Source organism: Bos mutus, chromosome 7, assembly GCF_027580195.1.
Source record: "Bos mutus isolate GX-2022 chromosome 7, NWIPB_WYAK_1.1, whole genome shotgun sequence".
NCBI lineage: Eukaryota > Metazoa > Chordata > Mammalia > Artiodactyla > Bovidae > Bos > Bos mutus.
The window spans coordinates 48,932,785-48,955,584 of record NC_091623.1 but is presented as its reverse complement, the minus strand read 5'-3'; the positions used below and the strand labels follow the sequence as shown (position 1 = coordinate 48,955,584).

The 22,800-nt window shown below is 48.8% G+C and overlaps 1 protein-coding gene across 1 annotated transcript; it reads left to right on the top strand.

Annotated features, from left to right (window-relative positions):
* Nucleotides 1-2,990: 2,990 nt before the first annotated feature.
* On the top strand, nt 2,991-14,648 carry GRM6 (glutamate metabotropic receptor 6). Its single transcript, XM_005907788.2, has 10 exons — nt 2,991-3,470; nt 4,473-4,689; nt 4,922-5,057; nt 5,662-5,816; nt 6,906-7,046; nt 7,153-7,353; nt 9,578-9,723; nt 9,810-10,433; nt 13,277-13,588; nt 14,300-14,648. Exons 1-10 carry the CDS (start codon nt 2,991-2,993, stop codon nt 14,501-14,503), a joined length of 2,616 nt encoding a protein of 871 aa, XP_005907850.2. The 3' UTR covers nt 14,504-14,648.
* Nucleotides 14,649-22,800: the final 8,152 nt, after the last annotated feature.

The following is a 22,800-nucleotide window of genomic DNA, read 5'->3' as shown; positions in this document are numbered from 1 at the left end:
TTGCTTCCAAAGGAATTCCAGAGTTGGAATTCCCCGGGAACCAAAAAACCACATGTTCAAAATAAACAAATTGTAATTTCTGTAACACTCTCTTCCCTTTCTGTCAGGATGACATCTACAACAAGCAGGGTTGTGGGGTAGGGGCATAAATGTATAGTTAGAAAGATCTACATGTACTGACTCATCTGTGTAGCCCAGTGAGTAGCCTAGCTCAGAGTTCAGCCTGACTTGGCTTCACTATCCCAAGCCCACTGCCTAATGTTTGTGTAGTCCTGAGTAAGTTAGCTCCCGACATCTCCGTGCTCCTCAGTATACACCTGTAATACGGGGATGATACTGATACGAACTTCATAGAGTGTTGTGAGGCTTCCTAGGTGGTGCTAGTGGTCAAGAATCTGACTGCCAATGCAGGAGAGTAAGAGAACCAGGTTCAATCCCTGGGTGGGGATCAGTCCCCAGAGAAGGAAATGGCAACCCACTCCAGTATTCTTGCCTGGAGAGTCTCATGGACAGAGGAGCCTGGCAGGCTATGGTCCATAGGATCACAGAGTAGGACACAACAGAAGCAACTTAGCACTAGCAATACACACACACACGCACACACATATTACACAATAAATGCAAGCTTTCAACACTCATTGTAATTATTTAATTACTACTCTGGACACTTCCTATAAGTCCCAGAACAAACTATATGAAATCTAGACACTGGTATTCAAAACAGTAAACTGAAATTTTAAAACTGTGGTATTTGCCATATTAAACTTCTCCCTTTACTGAATCTAACCAGGAGCTTGACCTATCCTCTCAAATCTCAAATGAAATTCTTGGCTTTCCTGTGTCCAAAGTCAAAGCCTTGGTTTCTGCCTTCCTCTGAGCCGCTCAGCCCTGGTCCTGGTCCTCACATTTGCAGGGATGGCTAAGCCCTTCTCCCAGGTGCCCCACCCATGATGCCCCTCTTTTCACTCTCAGAGCCATTTCTTCCCCTGGCCTGGAACCCACCTGCTTCTCTCCCTTTCCTGGTCACTCACTTGCTTCCCTCAGGCACGGCAGTGAGGGCTAATGCCCCAGCTCGCTGTTGGTCCGTCCTACTCTCAAAGAACCAACAGGATGCTTTCATCCTATGAGTCAGAAGGCTGTTTTGTGATGTCAGCTGTGGCCCTGTCTGACTTGTCCTAGGCAGGGGAGGGCTCTGAGGGATGGTGTGAGCCCAGCAGCAGCGCCCTACCACCTCAAATGCCCAGGTCATACAGACTTTTGCAACATCAAGCTTGGGGCCTGGCACTAGCTAAGTGCCCCATCCTTGCCAACCTTGGTCCAACAGACCAAGCTGGACCGCCCAACTGTGGCAGGCACAGGTGCCTGGATGGTTCTGAAAACAGAGATATTCAGGGCCCTTCTATGTGGGGAGAGAAGAGAGAAGGATGACATGGTTTTTGCTTGCTCCTCTGACAGCTTTACGCAAATCCCCACGGCCGACCTAATCCACCCTCTAATGGAGCCCAAACCAGCTCAGCCCCCCCAGCTCAGTCCCCCTTACCCCTCCCCCTTAGAACTTGCTAATGCCTAGGGCTGGGAGCTGACCACCTGTCTCCAGGATGCACTTTGGGCCTGGTGTCAAAGGCAAATCCAGGGCCTCAGTTGCGGATGGTGGCAGAAGTATTCTTGGCCAATCCCTGTCACCTTGGCCCAAAATATAAGATGAGGAAATTCAGATACAAAGACCCTCACATGGTATGTTACTGCTTCAGCCCCCAGAGCCAAGAAGGCTTTATGAACCAGCAAGAGAGTAACTCCTTAGGATTCTACCATCAGATATAAGAGATGGGGTGGGAACGGCGTGGCAAATTCTCCCTGTCCCCTCCCTCCATCAAAGGCAGTGAAGGCTGGTCCTTTCACACCAACCTGGGTACCAATCCTGATGCTGACACGTGGCAACTGTGTGACCTTGACTGAGTCATTTAACTCCTTGAGGTGTCTATTTCCCTGTCTGCATAAAGAGTCTGATGGTAGAAGCGTCTTCTTTGCAGGACTGTCTTGTGCTGTGTGTGTGTGTGTGTGATAAGCAGAGACCTCGCTACCATGGAAGGGCTGCTTGTTCCTGCCTCCTCCTGGCTCAGCCCTGTTCACCGTCTTCCTGTTCAGGTGCACTCCCCCTTCGCTCAACCCGTGTTCCTTTCTCACTCCACTCATGGGTTTACTGCAGGGTTTTGCAAGGAGAAAGTTGGGAAGTACCTTAGGCAGCCTGAGCCAAGCCACTGGTGGCCAGGAAAGAGAGGAAGAGTAAGGGAAAAAGAGTAAGAGACAGAGAGAGACAGTGAGAGAAAGACATCGACAGAGATAGGAGGAGAGATAGAAGAAGAGAGAAGGGAGAGGGATGGGCAGAGAAAGCCAGAAACAGACATAAAGAAACACAGAGACCAGCAGACGGAGAAACGTGTGTGTCAGCCACATATCCAAAGACAAGAAAGAAACAGACCCTAGGAGTAGGAGGGGGAGGGAACGGAGATGTTGAGAGGGCCAGTCGTGTGCACAGGCCTTGCTCAGGACGGGTCTCCGCCCTCAGGGCGGCCTTTCATCCCTTGCCTAGAATCCTTAAATCCTCTCTCTCTCTCGGGGCCCTCTGCGTCTGTCACTGAACCGACAGCGGCTGGCGGAGGTGAGTGTGGCTTCAGAGGGGGCCTGGGTGGGCGCTGGGGATGGGCAGGACTGGAGCGCTGGAGACAGTGGTCCGGCGGGGCGGACCCGGGGGTTGAGGTTCAGAGGGTGTGAGAGCCAGGTGTCCCGGGCAGGCTGGCTGAATTGATGCCTCACCTCTCTTCCAGCTGGCTCGGCCAACATTTATATATTGCGCACCTCCCCTGTCCCCAAGGATTGTGGGGCTCCCTCTTCTTTCCCCCGACCCGGGTCCTTCCTCTGGTCCACGATCAGTGCGTGCTCCCCGTCTGTTCCCGTCCCCGCCCCGTCCTCCTCCTGCAGCCCCCGAGCCGATGGCCGGGGTCCCGGCGCTGCTGCCGCTGCTGCTGGCGCTGGCGCAGGCGGGAGTGGTGGGCGCCGCGGGCTCCGTGCGCTTGGCGGGCGGCCTCACGCTGGGCGGACTGTTCCCGGTGCACGCTCGCGGCGCGGCGGGCAGGGCGTGCGGGCAACTGAAGAAGGAGCAGGGCGTGCACCGGCTCGAGGCCATGCTGTACGCCCTGGATCGCGTGAACGCCGACCCCGAGCTGCTGCCCGGGGTGCGCCTGGGCGCCAGGCTGCTCGACACCTGCTCGCGGGACACGTACGCGCTGGAGCAGGCGCTGAGCTTCGTGCAGGCGCTGATCCGCGGCCGCGACGGCGAAGAGGCTGCCGTGCGCTGCCCCGGCGGGGTCCCCCCGCTGCGCACCGCGCCCCCGGAGCGCGTGGTGGCTGTCGTGGGCGCCTCGGCCAGCTCTGTCTCCATCATGGTCGCCAACGTGCTGCGCCTATTCGCGGTGAGAGCCCGGGGCGCGCCCGGGATGCAGCGTCTCTCCCTTGTCTTTCTTGGGGGTGCCTGAGGTCTAGTCTCCTTTCGAGAATCACTCTAGTTAGCCAAGAAGCCCTGCTCCCTGGGCCAGACGCAAGCCTGTCTAGGAAGGTTGTTCTGCAGATGAAGTGCCGGGATAACTACGGCGTCCATTAATTGCCCATGGGCCTTCCTCTGCCTCCTTTTCTCTAGTTCTCTCTCTTCTCCCTTTGCTCGTTCCTTCTCGCTCTTCCCCTCCCCTTTCCATAACGTCTCCATACTTCACCCTTTCTCTGTTTCAGCTTCAGACATCTCTGTCTCCCCTGGACCAGTTCCAATCTGCTTCTTCCAGAACCTCCAGGTCTCTGACCTTCACACCAGCCCCCACTTGCTCCCTTTTGTGTGTGTGTCCGTTTTGTTGTTGTTTGCTTGTGTCTTCCTTTAACATGAGGGATTCACCCCTCTGCTCTGCTAGCCTCTCCCACCACCAGTCTCTTTTCACACTTCCTGCCTCCATCCTTTCTCCTGAATCAGCTCAGCCATAATCCCCATTATTAATCACTCTAATGCACTGGGATAAACCCAGTTCCAAACAGGCCTCTCTGTTAGACCAGACACAACCTTCAATCACACAGCCCCTTCCCAGCTCTCCTGCCTGCTCAGCCGCTCCTGGGGCTGATGCCCGCCTCTGCAGACCACCCCTTTATGTGAACTGGGGAAATGTGTCTTCCTCTGGGCTGACAGAGGTCCCTTTACCTCTTTACCCTTGCAGCTGTGAATGCTGCAGCCAGTGCCTGGCAGCTGCAGACTGGACTTGAACCCCATATTCCGTTAATCCCATTCACAAAATGCAGGTCTTTCTCCGCATCTTCCAGCCTCTCCATGTGGAGAGGCTGCTCCCACTTGCCCCTGGGTCCTGGGTCCTCATTGTCTTCCCTACCTAGGGTGACTGACCCTCCATCCACAGCCTGGGTGTCTTTCCTCTCTCTAGATCCCCCAGATCAGCTACGCTTCCACGGCCCCTGAGCTCAGCGACTCCACACGCTATGACTTCTTCTCCCGCGTGGTGCCTCCTGACTCCTACCAGGCCCAGGCCATGGTGGACATAGTGCGGGCATTGGGATGGAACTACGTGTCCACGCTGGCCTCTGAGGGCAACTATGGCGAGAGTGGGGTTGAGGCTTTTGTGCAGATCTCTCGAGAGGCTGGTGAGCTTGGGGCCAGGGCAGAGGGGGGTGGTCTGAGGCCTGAAGGGCCTATGGAAATGCCATCAGACAGGGCGCAAGCTGTGAGGTGGGGCTCTGGGTTTATAGTGGGGAGCCTGGATGGTGCCCCTGTGGGTAGGCACCCTTTCCTTTGGAAGACTCAGTCCCTGCCACAGTCATGGGTGGCGGTGGCCTTGGTGGGTGAATGACTGACTTTGGCATCTCCGACACCCAGGGGGGGTCTGTATTGCCCAGTCCATCAAGATTCCCAGGGAACCAAAACCAGGAGAATTCAATAAAGTGATCAAGAGACTCATGGAGACACCGAACGCCCGGGGCATCATCATCTTCGCCAACGAGGATGACATCAGGTGGGACAGAGGGCGTGTTCTTCTGTAGCTCTTCTTGAAGACCCTACTGCCTCATCTCCCGTATCCCAGCCATGTACATCCTCCCTTCCCCTCTTTCTTCCCCTCCTACCTTCCTGCCACCGCATACCTTTTCTACCATTCTCTCTGTATCTGGTGGCCCCAGAAATGAACCTGGCCTGGTCTGGGTCACAATGCTGCAAGCCTAGCCAGAGAAACATAAGAATGCTAATTCTATAATTAACAGTGGGCGAGAGACTGGTGGGCACATGTAACAATTGTCAGGGAACAACTCCTGGGGCAATAGGTTATCAGCAGGAGGCATGGCCCCCAGCCTGAACCCCAGCAGGAGAAGGCAGGCCCTTCTTAAAGACAGCATGGAGCCGTGTGCAGAACAAGAGGGCAGGCCTGGAGTCAGAGCCTGGCTGGGCCTTTTACTACCTGAGAAACCCAGTGTCCTAAACTCCCTACATCCTACATTTCCTGATAAACGACGGTCTGCTGAGTGGTGCAGATGGGATAGATGGTGAGAGAAGACTGGAAAGTGACCAGGGTTAAGTAGGAGGAGGACCTCAGGGCATCCCTCACCCTACACTGTTCTTACCAGGAGGGTTCTGGAGGCTGCACGCCAGGCCAACCTGACTGGCCACTTCCTGTGGGTTGGCTCAGACAGCTGGGGAGCCAAGATCTCACCTGTCCTGAACCTGGAGGATGTGGCCGTGGGAGCTATCACCATCCTGCCCAAAAGGGCCTCCATTGATGGTGAGTGGAGGCATGCCCTCCCCTGCATCTCCCACTCATATCTATCCTTCCCCACAATGATCCCCTCTTGGGGGTGCTCATTTCCCCCTTCTATAAAATTGTACCATGACCCAGAGTCCCTTCTGGGAACTCTAGAATCCTGAGATTCTATGAACACATCCCTCCAAACAGTGTTTGAAATGAATTGGCAAATGAAGAAATGCACACACCACTGTACAGGGTGAAGAATTGTTAAGTTTTGTTTGTTTTGTTTTAATCAGTGCCTGCATATTGGTTCTGCCAAAGGCACTCTAATTTGAAGATGAGTGTGAGAGGGAGAGAAAACAAGGATGTGGGACTTACTGTCCTACTGATCAACTAATGAGGCCTGCCTCTCCACTGCTCCTCCTCCATCCCACCTGTGAATATCTGGAAGAAGGCAAAAAAGATGGTCACTTTACATTAGGATTGCTCATTTCCCCAAAGGCTAAACTAAAGACACCTTGATGAGGTGCTTCAGGGCTATTTTGTGAAGTACAGGCCCTTGTCAATACTGAGCCCTGACTTCCAGGGGCTCCCAGCCTCTTGGAGGTGCACACAGCCCCTTACACTCTTTCTTTCCCTTAGAATGCATTCAATTGTAGGCAATAAACTAGCCTGAGTAGTTTTAGCAATAAATGTATTCCATCACAAGACAAGAGGTCTCAAAGTAGGGGAAACTTCATGTTTGGGGCAATGAGTCAACGATGTTCTCAGAATCTTGAGCTCTGTCCTCCCTTCTGCTCTACCATCCTCTGTAGTTGCTATATGTCTTCTTGATTGTGATGTCTCATTCACAAAGTGGCTGCTGAAGCTCCACCCATTACATCTTCACAGCAGCATCCTAACCAGGAAAGACAAGGCAGAAAAAAATTATTTTATGTGGTGAGGCTCAGAGTTTGCAAATTTACTGCAGAGTCCCTAGATGATTTTGAACTCATCAGCCAGGCCAGAAATTGATCACATGGGCATCCCCAGCTGTAAAGTCAGCAAGTGGTGAAGGAACCAAGTGGTGAGCCATGGCTGGCTCATATGGGTGCCTCCCCGCCTTCCTCCTTCCCTCTCTCTCAGGATTTGACCAGTACTTCATGACTCGATCCTTGGAGAACAACCGCCGAAACATCTGGTTTGCTGAGTTCTGGGAAGAGAATTTTAATTGCAAACTGACTAGCTCAGGTACCCAGTCTGACGATTCCACTCGCAAATGCACAGGTGAGAGCTGCCCGGGGTGGCTGGTGAGGGTGGAGAGGGAGAGGGTGGGAAGCCAGGTTGGGCACCTGGGGGCCAGGCACACTTCCTCTGGGCATCCCTAGGACAGGTGAGGAACGCATCGGCCGGGACTCTGCCTACGAGCAGGAAGGGAAGGTGCAGTTTGTGATTGATGCTGTGTACGCCATTGCCCACGCCCTCCACAGCATGCAACAGGCTCTCTGTCCCGGGCACACAGGCCTGTGCCCAGCAATGGAGCCCACTGATGGTCGGACACTGCTGCAGTATATTCGAGCCGTGCGTTTCAATGGTGAGTGGGAGCCAGAGCCCTTCTGTGAGTGAGGGGACGCCTGCTGGGTTGGAGTTCTCAGGACCTGGGAAAGCCCAAGATGGAAGGATTGGGAGAGCAGAAGGGGATAGTGGGAGCACCTGGGCCTGAGAGCTGGAGGCTTGGGCCAAGTCCTGGGAACCAGTTTTTGACACTCCTTGTTCCCCAGGCTTGAGCACCCCCTGCCCCAGGCTGCAGATTCCAGGTTCTGAAGAACTTGTTTGTGACTCTTTTTGCCTGGACCTCTCAGAGGGTCGCACACAACTCTTTGTGCCACTGCAGAGAGTCTGGAATCGTCTGGTCTCTCAGGGCACTGCCCGCACTGTGGACAGGTGTCCCACTCCACGCCTCAGGCTTCCAAATGCCTCCCCAGTCAGGCCCTGTGCTGCCTGAGCACAGGGTATGGATCTGTGTCCCCCTGATACCAGTGGGGGGCCTGATACATGGTCAGGGCTCAGAGTAAGGGTTTTTGAAAAGGCCCAGATAGACTCAGCTGTGCTTATGGTTTGTGGGGAAAGCTTCACATCGTGTTCAATTACTATCCTTTAGAAAATTAAAAACTGTTCTTCCACCAAGTGTCGAGCATCTTCTCTCTGCTAAGCTCCCTGTTAAAGAGCACGATTTAAGACTTCCCTGATAGTCCAGCAGTTAAGACTCTGCGCTTTCACTGCAGGGGCCACGGATTTGACCCCTGGTTGGGGAACTAAGATCCCCCATGCTATGAGGCTAAATAAATAAATAAATAAAAGAGAATGCCATAATATCACTCCAGAATAGCTCTGCAGGGTAGTAGAACAAGCTTCTAAAAGAAATAAGGCTTATTGTTCAAATCAGTACCTTTCTAAGTCTGAACTCTTCCTTTTACCTAGATGCCTAAGCTTTCTTATTTTTTTTTAACTGTAGTAACATACTCATGCATTGGAGAAGGCAATGGCACCCCACTCCAGCACTCTTGCCTGGAGAATCCCATGGACGGAGGAGCCTGGTGGGCTGCAGCCCATGGGGGTCACTAAGAGTCGGACACGACTGAGCGACTTCACTTTCACTTTTCACTTTCATACATTGGAGAAGGAAATGGCATCCCACTCCAGTGTTCTTGCCTGGAGAATCCCAGGGACGGGGGAGCCTGGTGGGCTGCCGTCTCTGGGGTCGCACAGAGTCGGACACGACTGAAGCGACGGAGCAGCAGCAGCATACACAAACAGTTGGCTTCCCAGGTGACTCTAGTGGTAAAGAACCTGCCTCCCAGGAGAGGAAAGAGACATGGGTTTGATTCCTGGGTCAGGAAGATCCCCTGGAGGAGGGCATGGCAGCCCACTCCAGTATTCTTGCCTGGGAAATCCCACGGACAGAGGAGCCTGGCAGGCTACAGTATATAGGGTCACAAAGAGTCAGACAGGACTGAAGCGACTTAGCACGCGTGAACACATAGAGTGCAGTTGAATGGTGTCAGTCTCCAGAACGCTTCACTGTGCAAAACTGAAACTCTGCACCCATCACACATTAACGCCTCATGTCCCTCTCCCCCAGCCCCTGGCAACCCCCATTCCACCTTTTGTGAATATTAATTTGACCACTCTAAGTACCTCAGATGAGCGGAATCACACAGTATTTGTCCTTCTGTGACTGGCTTATTTCACTTACCATAGTGTTCTTAAGGTTCATCCATGTTGTAGAATGTGTCAGAATTTCCTTCCTTCTTAAGGCTGAATAATATTCCATTGTATGTATAGACCCCAGTTTGCTTATCCAGTCATCTGTCCATGGACACTTGCATTTCTTCTGTGTTTTAGCTACTGTGAATAATGTTACTGTGAACAAAGAAGTGTATAAACTTCTCTTCAAGTCCCTGCTTTCAGTCTTCTTGGGTATATACCTAGAATTGGAATTGCCGGATCATGTGGTAATTCTATTTAATTTCTCGAGGAACCACCATACTGTTTTCCATAGTTACTGCATCATTTTACATTCCCATCAGTGGAGTATAGGGTTTCAGTGTCCCCATACATGCCAACACTGACTTTCTGTTGTTTCGACAGCGGCCATCCTAAATGGGTGTGAGGAGGAATCTCACCGGGGTTTTGATTGCAATTTCCCTGGTGATAGGTGATACTGAGCACCTTTTCACGTGCTGGCTAAGCTCCTCCTTTGTCCTGGCCTTCGATGGGCTAGAGAACCAGCCGAGGATAACAGGCTCTCCTTTCAGGCAGCGCAGGAACCCCTGTGATGTTCAATGAGAATGGGGACGCGCCTGGGCGATATGACATCTTCCAGTACCAGGCGACCAATGGCAGTGCAGGCAGTGGCAGCTACCAGGCGGTGGGCCAGTGGGCGGAGACCCTCAGGCTGGATGTAAGTGGCAGAGGCTGAGCTCTGGGCGGGGAGGCGGGCCCACCTTCCTGGGGGCCGGAGTCACAGGCCGCGGTGTCCTGTTCCAGGTGGAAGCACTGCAGTGGTCAGGAGACCCCCGAGAGGTGCCCGAGTCTCTGTGCAGCCTCCCCTGTGGGCCGGGGGAGCGGAAAAAGATGGTGAAGGGCGTCCCCTGCTGTTGGCACTGCGAGGCCTGCGACGGGTACCGCTTCCAGGTGGACGAGTTCACTTGCGAGGCCTGCCCAGGGCACATGAGGCCCACGCGCAACCACACGGGCTGCCGCCCCACGCCGGTGGTCCGCCTCTCCTGGTCCTCGCCCTGGGCGGCCCCGCCCCTCCTCTTGGCCGTGCTGGGCATCATGGCCACCACCACGGTGGTGGCCACCTTTGTGCGGCACAACAACACACCCATCGTCCGCGCCTCTGGCCGTGAGCTCAGCTACGTCCTCCTCACCGGCATCTTCCTCATCTATGCCATCACCTTCCTCATGGTGGCTGAGCCCGGAGCGGCCGTCTGCGCCACCCGCAGACTCTTCCTCGGCCTTGGCACCTCCCTCAGCTACTCGGCCCTGCTCACCAAGACCAACCGCATCTACCGCATCTTTGAGCAAGGGAAGCGCTCCGTCACGCCTCCGCCTTTCATCAGCCCCACTTCGCAGCTCGTCATCACCTTCAGCCTCACTTCCGTGCAGGTGAGTCCGCAGGCTCCAAGTTGACGGGCTGGCAGATGGGATTGGGGCTGAGGGCACGGGCACTGACCTCCACTTTAAAAATCAGAGTCACTCTTCTATTTTGGTCTCTATGTTTAAAAAAAAAAAAAAAAAGCACCAGGAGCTAGGGGACTTTTTTTTTTAAGTAGAACTCACTTAGGAGCAACTGTTTCCTCCTGCTTAATCCTTGGAGGAAAATGAATCAGTAAGGTGAGGAGTGCAAGCGTCCAGTGATTTTTCTGTAAAACAGTGAAATAATTTTCATAAACTGAACATGATGTTCCACAGTTTGGCTCTCAGGGCAAAGAGATACCTGATGAATTTCCCCTAAGCAGAGAATCTATTTCCATAAGGGGAGTTCCTGCTGCCCAGTCAGTCACTGGGTAACCGGGATGAGAGGCATAGGGTCTGATGATATTATTGTGGAATGAAGCATCCAGTTCTATAAATAGCCAAAATGTCATGCTATATGTACAGCAAAAGCAGAATTCCTTCTGGGTTTCCTCTGAGATGGTAAGAGAACATTGGAAATGGCTCCCGTGTTATGTAAAGGGTACTAGGAGACAGGTGGAGAAGGCAATGGCACCCCACTCCAGTACTCTTGCCTGGAAAATCCCATGGACGGAGGAGCCTGGTAGGCTGCAGTCCATGGGGTCGAAAAGAGTCGGACACGACTGAGCGACTTCACTTTCACTTCTCACTTTCATGCATTGGAGGAGGAAATGGCATCCCACTCCAGTGTTCTTGCCTGGAGAATCCCAGGGACGGGGGAGCCTGGTGGGCTGCCGTCTATGGGGTCGCACAGAGTCGGACACGACTGAAGCGACTGAGCAGCAGCAGCAGGAGACAGGTGTGTGTGTGACATTGCAGAGCCAGCCCAATTCTCAGGGCCAAGTGGGGGGCTCAAGTCGTTTGGACACAGCTCTTTCTCCACTCCAGGAGAACTCTTCTTCCTACCTAGCTCTGCATCATTCCCACGCATGGCCCTCAGTCCATTCAAATGTCCACAACAGGAAGGTGCTGCCCTCTTCCAGCATATAGATGGGTTTGAATGTCCTTCATCAGGGCCAGCATCTCAGTGCCCAGCCCATCCTCGGAAGGCACCTCACTGCTTCCTGCCTGAAACCTCCGTGGCACCCCTCACCCCAGGATGGAGGTGCTTACATTCAGTGCTCTCCTCTGGCTGACCTATGGACTCCCTGCTTTAGACCTCCCTTTCTAGAAATCCCAAATCTTTTCAGAGATGCACACCTTCGCCGTCACAAGGTTATTTAGCAATATAATGGATGTGAAAGGCTGTCTCCTTATTTTAATTCGTCTCTCCTTTCTAGTGCAGCTGGCCTTTGAGGTTTTGTCTTCTGTAATGTGCCTGTGCCGGCTCCTGTGCTTTGCTCACTTTCTGTGATTTTATAGGAGTTTGTCATGTGTACTGGATGCTAATTCTTCTGTCAATTAGGCTGTAAACTCAGTGAGGTGCATTTTGGCTGCTATGCCCATGTATCATAGGCCTTGAGTTTTCATTTCTCATGGGCAACTTTGTCCCCCATTTAGAGGAGTTATAAGAGGAGCCTCCATGCTTCCTTTCTAGACAGTGGGTGGAGTTTTATTTTATTAGTCCCTTGTTCATGGAGCTTCTGCTTTGGGAGACTCACAAAAAGGTGCTCCTTCTGAATGCACAAATTCCTTTAAAAACTTCCTTTCCTCTAGGGTCACATAGCCCTACTCCCGGTGCACAGCATTGCACTGAAGTGCTGGCTAGGATTCGGCTTCATTCCTCCCAAATCAAGCATTCTTGTTCAGTGAGTGGCCTGCACAAGTGTATAGGACAGCTTTTCCCAGGTCCCACCTTTAGGCAGGTGTCTTTGTTCCTACTGCCCAGCTTCCCTTGGCTCAAGGTCATGTCTTCCCTCACTGTGAAGGAATTCATTCTCCATCTGCTCCTTGTTAGGGCCTGTGACTGACTCTGACCTCCCTGGCCACCCAGCATAAGCTTGCATTCGTACCACTCTCTATCCGGTGCCTCTCTATTTTGAGTTTCACTATGCATTCCCACGTGATTTCATGATGTCTTGCTCAACAGTTCTTTGGATCTGGAGAAGGAAGGGGGTCCTCAGGAATGAGGTGTCCCATATGGTTAGATTGGATCCAGCTAGTGTTTTCATATCTGCAGAACACACGATCCTGCCTCCATGGAGAGGAGTATCTCTGCTGGGCCTTGTTCTAAATTAATGGGACGTGCACTGACTCCTCCCCTAAGCTGCCGTCACATCCTCGCAACAGATTATGAGGGTTCCCTTTGGTAGATGGAGGAGGTATGTTTAGGGTCACAGTTCCAGAGCCTCTGCCTGCAGTCACTTCCCCTTGTTTGTTGTTGTTCAGTCACTAAGTCGTGTCTGACTCTGCGACCGCATGGACTGCAGCACGCCAGGCTCCCCTGTCTTCCACTATCTCCTGGAGTTTGAAAGTTCATGTCCATCGAGTCAGAGATGCTGTCTACCCATCTCAGCCTCTGCCACCTTGTGTAGCTCAGTAAATGGCACTGATAGTGGTTGAAGTCCAGGAAGAGGATATCTAGGCCCCCTTACCCAGTCAGCCCTGATGTTCCCAGCACATACTTCCCCTGCAGCCCCTCCTCCCCACCTGCCTGTGTCACTGGCCTTTGCCCAGGCAGCCCCCTCCTGGACAACCCTGCTGTCTCCGCGGTGGCCTCAGGCCTGAGCATTCCACTCAACAGGCCAGGAGCCTTGAAGCGACCCTACCCTGCCAGAGATCTCAGTCGAGGGTGAGACTGCGTGTGTCCTTGATAACCATGCTGCCTCCTGCAGGTGGTCGGAGTGTTGGCCTGGCTGGGGGCCCAGCCCCCGCACAGTGTGATTGACTACGAAGAGCAGCGGACGGTGGACCCAGAACAGGCCAGAGGCGTGCTCAAGTGCGACATGTCCGATCTGTCCCTCATTGGTTGCCTGGGCTACAGCCTCTTGCTCATGGTCACATGCACGGTGTATGCCATCAAGGCCCGTGGCGTGCCCGAGACCTTCAACGAGGCCAAGCCCATTGGCTTCACCATGTACACCACCTGTATCATCTGGCTGGCTTTTGTGCCTATCTTCTTTGGCACTGCCCAATCTGCTGAAAAGGTAATCTGGGTCCCGACCTCATTGGGTTTCACGACCTCATTTGTTTCCTGCTTGTCCACGGAGCGGCTCAATTGTTCTAAGTGCTGGGCCCATATGAATGATTGATTGGTTGGCTGATTCATTCATGTACTCATTTGTCTTTCTCGTTTCCCTCTGGTTGTTCTCTCCTTCCCTTTCCCTTTGTTCATTCATTTGTTCATCCATGCTTCTACCCACCAATTAACTTTTTTTAATTAAGTTACCTTTTCATATATTTATCTCTGCCAATCCATCTGTCAGTTCATTTGTTTGACCGCTATGCATTCATTTATTCATATGCCCCGTGGAACTGTAGTTTATTCACCTCACGATCCCTTTGTTTGCCCACTTGTTCCTTTATGCATTCATTTGTGTATTTGAAAACACGTTCATTCATTTATTAACATGCTCTAGCCCTTTTTAGGCAGACTGTTGCCCTAGGTGTGGCTCTCTGTGAATAAACCTCTTGCTCCCCTTGGTCATGTGTTGTTTTCCCTTCTTCCTGCCTACACCGGAGCCACACAGTTACTCAGTTCTTCATGCCATGGGGGCCTTTGTTTACACTGCTCTCCTTTATCATGTGGTCATTCCCATTCAGCTGACTGAAATGGACTCACTTCCAGGCTGTGTGGGGGCGGAGGGTGGGTGAGAGAGCTGGGCTGAGTCCACCTGGTCCTTTCCTCTGTGGCTTAGATCTACATCCAAACCACGACACTGACTGTGTCCTTAAGCCTGAGCGCGTCCGTGTCCCTCGGCATGCTCTATGTACCCAAGACCTACGTCATCCTCTTCCACCCGGAGCAGAACGTGCAGAAGCGGAAACGGAGCCTCAAGACGACCTCCACAGTGGCAGCCCCACCCAAGGGTGAGGACTCAGAGGCCCCAAGTAGCAAGTAGAGGAAGAATGGGACGCTTGCTCCCCCTCCTCTGTTGTCTTTGTTTCCTTGCTTCATAATGGAAGCTGTGAAGGGTCCAGGTCCACAGTGAGCAGTCAGGGTGGGGAGTCCACAAAGGCCAGGCCCAGCAAGATGGAACTGGCCGGACCCACATGACACATTTCAGCCCCGTTTTTCTGTGGGTCTTGGCTTCATGCTTCCATCTTGCCAAGAACAGGCACTGAGAGAATCCTCTTCTGGAGAGGGATTAAACTTATATTCACTGGTTTGAAGTCAGAGATCGTGGTGAAGCCTTGGGCTTGGCCCGGTGTGAGTGGATTTCCTCCACCTTGATCAACCACCAGAATCTAGGGATTGAGCAGCATATGAGGACGTGTAGACTCCAGAATGAAATAGAGGGTTGGAGCCAGAGAGGAGCACTTTCCACAAGAGCTCTGTGACTCTGTATTTTCGACTGTGTAACCTGGGCTTGGGTAAATGTTTTGCTGGTACGGAGAGAGGGACTGAGCCTCGCATGAGAGCCCTGTGGGAGAAGATGGGCCTGCACAGGACAGAGGGAATGGGGTGCCCCATGAGGTTATTTGTGTCAGGGTCTTCTCCTTCACCTCTTTTCTCCTGGGATCTGAGGGATGTCATACTTAGAGGGATGTCATACTTAGATGTACAAACTTAGCTTATTTTTTTCCCTTCCCATGGGTATTCGCTTAAATTAACCCTGAACTTTAAGAAAATGGACACACTGTGTGGTGGTAGTAGTGTGAGAATACACTATCAGCGTGGTGTTTGCCCTCCTCTGATGCCTGTTCTCAAGTCCTAGGTTGGGACCAGTTATAGAGAGAGTTGTGTCCATGGTACGGATTCATTCCAAGTGGATAACTTGGGATGAATATCCAAACTGTTCTCTCCCAATATTTACTGGGAGATTGCCTTTGATAGGCATGCATGAGGCATGGGAAGGAAAATGCTTGGACGTCAAAGGTGTTTTTCAGGAATCTACTTTTAACAAAAGGTTTGGTTTAAGTTATGGAATTTTATTTGCCTGGGGTAGAATTTGAATTTGTTAAATTGACTCTTTTTATTTATCAGTATGAATTCTCTAGTGGCTAATGTCTGGAACTGGTTTTGAAGATTCAACTGTACTTCATCCAATAGAGACTCTCCCCTAGACAGAATCTGTACATAATCCATTTTGACCTTGGGACCAGGTGTTTCTGCGTTCTTTAAAAGGGCTTCTCCTCAGAATAACCATTTTGGTGTACAGATTCTCCTTCCCCACATTTGTTGCATTCCTAGGAATTCTCTGCAGTGTGAATTATGACATTTCATATATTGCTTGGTGCTTACCAAAATTCATTATTTCATACAGCTTCTCTCCTGTGTGGGTTTTCTGATGTACAATGAGGTGTATTTTCTTGCTGATGGCTTTTCCACATTAGTGCTTTAATAGGGTTTTTCTCCTATATTAACTCTTCGAGAACAATGAGCTCTCATCTCCAAATGAAGGTTTTCCTGTATTTATCGTTTTTTTGCTCTTTCTCTCAGTATAAATTCTCTGTTATGCAGTGAGTCTTGACTTCTAATTGAAAACCTTTCCATGGTTTTTACCTTTTTGTGGTTTTCCCCACTCTGAACTCTATGATTTAGAATTTGGATTATTTCTTAGTAAAAGCATTTCCACGTTAGAGGATTTCTTCACCCGCACCCCACCACACACACTCTGCCATATGAAGTTTCTGACTTAGCGTCCTGGCTTCCTGCTGAAGACTTTAACACCATCCAACTTCACTTAGACTGGTCTCTCTGATGCAGATTCTTTGAGGCACAGTGAGTTCTGTCTTCTTCTGGCCTTCTCACATCCAGTCCACTCACAGAAGAAGCATGCAGCACTTTGTGTGCCGTGGGGGCCTCCTCTATTGCCAAAGGCATTGTCATATTTAGTACATTTGTGAGACTTCTCTCCTTTCTGAATTCTCTAATGTGTACCAACGTCTGACTCCTGGAAGAGGGCTTTTCCACATTCAGTGTGTACATAAGATCTCTCCCTTGGATCATTTCTTCACTGTTCAGTGGGGCTGACAGGTCCCTGCAGGTTTTTCCATGTTATTTGCACGCATAGTTTGCCTTCTCCAATATCCAATCAATTTGAACCCTTGAAAAAAAATTTTTCCCCCCAATTTGTGGAATTTATAAGGCATTCTGCCTGTGTGTTCCCTTCTCTGTTGAATAAGAGCTGGGCTATACTTGTAGACTTTCTTACATTCATGGCCCTTGAATGATTTCTCCTCTGTGTGGATTATATGTTCCAGTGAAAATAGGGTTCTGGTTGCTGGCTTTTCCACATTATAGTCACAGTATTTTTTGCAGTATGAGTTCTCTAAAGCAGAGTAAGATTACATTTTGGTACAAGCTTTTATTCAGTATGTCCAGTGTGTTGAGATTTGTACAGGAGGGATTTTATAAATGTTTTTTTAACCCCAACAAAACAGCTTTATTGAGATATAATTGACATACATAAACTGCATGTAGAAGGTACAATTTAATATGTCTTAGCATATGTAACTATTCATGAAATCATCACAATTGAGATATAATTGACATACATAAACTGCATGTAGAAGGTACAATTTAATATGTCTTAGCATATGTAACTATTCATGAAATCATCACAATAATCAAGATAATGAACAAATTCATAATTTTAAAAACTTTCATTATGCCCTTGTAACCTCCCCCTAGGAGAGATTTTTTTTAATATTATTTATATTCTTATGCATTTTCATAGTGTGATTTTCTTGGGGACACATTCACTACAACTTTGTCACATTTATTACATATTGTGATCTTTGGAAAATTCTCTCAAATTCATTACATTCATTGTCTCTCACTTTACTCAGTAATTTCTTATTAAATAAATGTAACTTTTTCTAAACGTTTGATTTGGCTTTCTGTTGCTTCTCTATATAGTTTTGATTTGCAAAATTCCCTCTAAAATGGAATAAAATGCACAATTCCAAGTGAATCTTTCTACCATCATTTTATAGAAAGAAGCCTCTTCAGGAATATTCTGTCATACTGACATATGTGCCTCTAAATATGAAATATTCCCAAGGGTAACTATTTCCCGCCTGTTGGGCTTTTAGGGGGAAGTCGTCTCCAGTGCGGACATGGCAGAGTCCTGAAATCTATGACAAGTAGGTTGGGAGTTTCAGAGACACCATTTTAACCTGTGAAGCAAGGAGTATGAATAAAGATAGGCTTAGAGAAGGAAATGGCCACCCACTCCAGTATTCTTGCCTGGAGAATCCCATGGACAGAGGAGCTTGACAGCCTACAGTCCATGGGGTCACAAAGAGTCAGACACGACTGAGTGACTGGGCTTTCCAGGCAGCACTAATGGTAAAGAACCCTCTTGCCAATGCAGGAGAGGTAAGAGACATGAGTTCAATCCCTGGATAGGGAAGATCCCTAGAGGAGGGCATGGCAACCCACCCCAGTATTCTTGCCTGGAGAATCCCATTGACAGAGGAGCCTATACAGTCCATGGGGTCGTGAAGAGTCAGACTCAACTAAGGTAACTTAGCATGCATGCACAGCTCTGAAAGGGGAAGACTGAGTAGGAGGATTGGATGAAAAAAAGGCAAACAAGGGTGCAGAGAGGCACTAATGGTGATGGGACTGGATTTGGACATGTTAAGCCTCATCATTTCATTCATGGATTACTGTTGCAGGACAGTAGTCTTTCTGCCCCCTGTGTTTCCCTCCTCTCATCTTACACACCAGTGCCAAAATCATCATGCCAGGGCACCAACTCCCCACATTTACAGGAGCATTGCTGTGGGTTCTGCCCTCTCCCAGCACTTGCATCAGGCTGTGACTATTCTGTTTTACCTGCAAGCAGAAGTCACAGGAGGGGTGCAGCAGCCTAGAGGATCATGGCCTCATGCACTGCTCACTGATATAATCTGACAGATCAAGTACCATTCGGTTATTCTACCAGAGCTCTTAAGTACTGAATTTACCTGTAGTATCAGCTTCTGAGTTTTTTTCCATTCTGATTCGCTACTCAGGGAAAATATCCAGGATCCACAGACATTGTCTTGCCCCTTCCACCATATACTTCCTTCAGTCAGCTTTCATATCTTGAATTGTACAGCACTAAGGTTAAGACATTTTGAGATCAGTTCCAGCTCTGCAACTTGCTACATGGATGACCTTGGGCAAGATAATTAGCCTCTGCCATAGCTGGTCTCCTTAATGATCTCCACATGCATGCATGCCAAGTCACTTCAGTTGTGTCTGACTGTTTGCAATTCTATGGACTATAGCCCACCAGGTTCCTCTGTCCACGCGATTCTCCAGGCAAGAATATTGGACTGGGTTACCATTTCCTCCTCCAGGGGATCTTCCCAACCCAGGGATTGAACCTGCATCTTTTACATCTCCTACATTGGCAACGCCACCTGGGAAGCTCCAGTTATTGACCCATTTATCTAGTACTGACCCTCCTAGTCCTACCAATCACTGTCCATACAGACCCTACTCATTAAGCAGAGTCCTCAACTGACCAGTCCCAACACCCCATCTCAGGCCCCCTGGCCCTCTGATTCATTGATCTCTACAGACTTCTCATTCATTGTTGCTCCAACAATTATCATTGGATTTTTACTCCATGCTAAGCACCTGGGATACATCAGTTTATAAAATAGACAAGGATTGTCTCCTTCATGAAACTTACATACTAGTGGTGGAGACAAACAATAAATAATACATGAGATAAATAAATCACATATTCAGTTCAGTTCAGTCGCTCAGTCATGTCTGACTCTGCAACCCCATGAATTGCAGCATGCCAGGCCTCCCTGTCCATCACCAACTCCCGGAGTTCACTCAGACTCACGTCCATTGAGTCAGTGATGCCATCCAGCCATCTCATCCTCTGTCGTCCCCTTCTCCTCCTGCCCCCAATCCCTCCCAGCATCAGAGTCGTTTCCAACGAGTCAACTCTTCGCATGAGGTGGCCAGAGTACTGGAGTTTCAGCTTTAGCATCATTCCTTCCAAAGAACACCCAGGGCTGATCTACTTTTGAATGGACTGGTTGGATCTCCTTGCAGTCCAAGGGACTCTTCAAGAATCTTCTCCAACACCACAGTTCAAAAGCATCAATTCTTTAGCACTCAGCTTTCTTCACAGTCCAACTCTCACATCCATACATGACCACTGGAAAAACCATAGCCTTGACTAGATGGACCTTTGTTGGCAAAGTAATGTCTCTGCTTTTCAGTATGCTATCTTAGGAGGTGCTAAAATGCTGTGGATAAAAGGAAACAGAGCAGGGTAGGCAGAATGGAAAAAGCCAGAGGGGATGGGCTACAATAAAGTGGTTAAGTGTAAGCTTCATTGAAAAGGTGGAACTTGAAGGAAGTGGGGTGTGAGCTATGGAATTACCTGGGGGAAGAAGGGTCTGGCGGATAGAGCAGCCAGTGCGGCGGCCCTAGGCCAAGGGTATGCCTGTAGGTTTGAGGACCCAGTCAAGAGCCTGGCTTGGTTGGAGCAGGTTTGAGAGAAGGAAACAATGTGAAAAAGCTAGGTGAGGTATATCAGTAAGAGTTCTCAGGGAAACAGAACCAATAGAACACATTGGTTTCTAGAGATATAGAGAATATACAGTACATATAGATAAAAGATAGAAAGGCTGACAAATAGATAGACCTATCATCTTTGTAACTATCTACCTATCTAACCTGTACCCAATAGAATGTGTGTACTGTCTTTTTATGTGTGTGTAATTCTTAATGTCAAGAGATATATTTTAAGAAATGGCTCCCATGATTGTGGGGGCTGGCAAGTCAGAAATCTGAAGGTTGGCAGGTTGGAAGCTCAGGCAGTAGCTGATGCTGTAGTCTTGAGGCAGAGTCTTTTTCCACCTGGAAACATGAGTTTTTGCTTCCAGGGCTGTCAACACTGGATGACTGGATGAGGCCCACTAACATTACTGAAGATATTCACTTCTGTCCCCTTGAAGTACACTGGTAGTATGAACCACCTCTACAGAATACCTTTATGACAACACGTTGATTAGTGTTTGACTGAATAGCCGAGTATATAACCTAGCCAAGTGGACATATAAAACTACCACATGAGAGAATGAGGGTAATCATATGGAGCCCCACAGGCCATTATAATTACAGACTTGCCTTTATTCTAGGGGAGAGGAGGAGACATTGGAGGGTTACCTGGGAGGGCTTTAAAAGAGGAGCGAGATGGTTACGTTGAAAGGAACACTCTGGTTACTGTGTTGGGAATATCTCAGAGACAGCTTCTGTGCAAGAGTCTCTTCACAGTGTATTACAGGCAGACTAGTGTGGTGGACACATTCACTCATTGAAATAACACCGTTCTCAATCACGTAGGCATTAGCATTCTTAGAAACACCTTTTGATGTCACCTTACACTGGGGGAAGATGACAAAAAGAAGAGAGAAAAGAGGTGAGCAGAGGGCTCTGGCAGCCAGAATGACAAGGTCTCCAACCCATGACAGTACAGCTTAGCTTAGACTCAGAAAGACTTCACATTTAAAATGCTTACGTTAACACTGTGATTTAGGACAACTCACAGGTTCCTAATCTATACAGTGAGTATGATAATCATATCCAGCTGATAGATAACCATTTATCCCCACAAACCTGAGGGTTTGTATCAATTTCTTGACATGATGTACTATCAGAGCCTGACTGAAAGTATATGTTCAGTGAATATTACCCATGATGTGAACATACCTATTACTCTATGATGGTATGAATAAAAATGACTAGAAAGGGTAAGAAAAGCTGATGGCTATAGAAAACCCAAAAGATGAAGAGGTGCATCATGACTAACTTCTCAAGGAATAGCCACAGACACTTCCTTTATCGATACTTTCATTTAACTCAGACGAATTATTGTAACAGCTGCATAACTGGACTCTCAAGATCCAGTCTCTCCCTAACTTCAGGCATCCACAATATTTTCCTACCACAGGATGTTAGAGTAGGGCTAAGATACAAATAGCTGCTTTTTTAGCACCTCCACAGGTATTCCTGATAACCATCTTTGCTAACAAACCACTTTCCTAGTGAATAAGTATAATTATGATATTCTCTTCACTTCTTTGAGTCGATCCCCATTGCCTACTTAATAAGTTTAAACATACAACATTGGTAACAAAAACCCTTTAAGATCCATCCTCAGACTACATCCTCATTGACAAAGAATGGCAGAAATAATATAACTGGATAGGATATTTTAAATTCTCTGGTCTGCTCTTTTTTTTTAATCAGTAAAGAAACTAAAGACTATAATATATAAGATTTGCCCCAAGTTACACAGCCAGGAAATTCCAGAAATTAAAGGCAAATCTATGTCTCTAAGAGCATCACCCCTACAATAACACAAGACTCTTGCAAAAGTATCCATGCATAGCATCCTCCACATTGCTTACCACTTGATTCCAGTTTTAAAGATCTTACTGTACGTAGCCAAGTTTCATGAAGACTTTGCCGGCACTTCTGTTATTTCTGCAAACTCCAACAAGGATTTGTTCTCATATCCTCATGGTGCCTTGTACACTGTGGCTGCTTATTATGGTTCATAATGAGCATATATGGTTCATTCACCTTTTTTAATCCCCAGTGACTCTGAACATTCATAATTCAAACCTCAGGGGAAAAATAGTTGCAAATATATTAAATTTAAATCCTTCATTTTTTAAAACAATTCTCATCTCTAAAAAAATGAAGTGGGTAAAATGCAATACTAGAACCAACAGCAGAACTATGTGAACAGTAACATTAAGACAGAGGACTTACGTCTACTGACTCGAAGACGCAGTCATTTTCATTCAGTATGTATTCTTCTCAGAATTGTTTTCACACACAAGTTTCATAACATACAGGCATACAGTAACATCAGAGGCAATATGATTAACTAATCAAGGTTGGCCCCTTTAGAACTGGTCAAAATTTACCTTCACATTAGGTTCAAAAAATGTTATACGATTTCTCCCAAATCATGTACCATAGTTTTCTGGAAACACGTATTTTCCAAAAACAGGGTACTGAATCTCCTTGTTTACATGAAAGCCAGATACTTCTTATAACTATTCTACTCCAACTTTAAAAATTTCTTGCCTAAAAGATAATTTCCATGTAACATATCGACCTATGGGAAGATTCTGATTTGCTACACTGTTAGGTTTCAATGTTGGTACCTGGATATTAATGCCAGTTTTAACTTTTACTATAATGTTAAATTTGCACAAG

Coding starts and splice junctions, on each gene's coding strand:
- GRM6 (XM_005907788.2), top strand. CDS start 2,991: ATGGCCGGGGTCCCGGCGCTGCTGCCGCTGCTGCTGGCGCTGGCGCAG. Junction 5,817..6,905: donor CAAAAGGGCCTCCATTGATG/GTGAGTGGAGGC, acceptor CCTCTCTCTCAG/GATTTGACCAGTACTTCATG. Junction 13,589..14,299: donor CTGCCCAATCTGCTGAAAAG/GTAATCTGGGTC, acceptor TCTGTGGCTTAG/ATCTACATCCAAACCACGAC.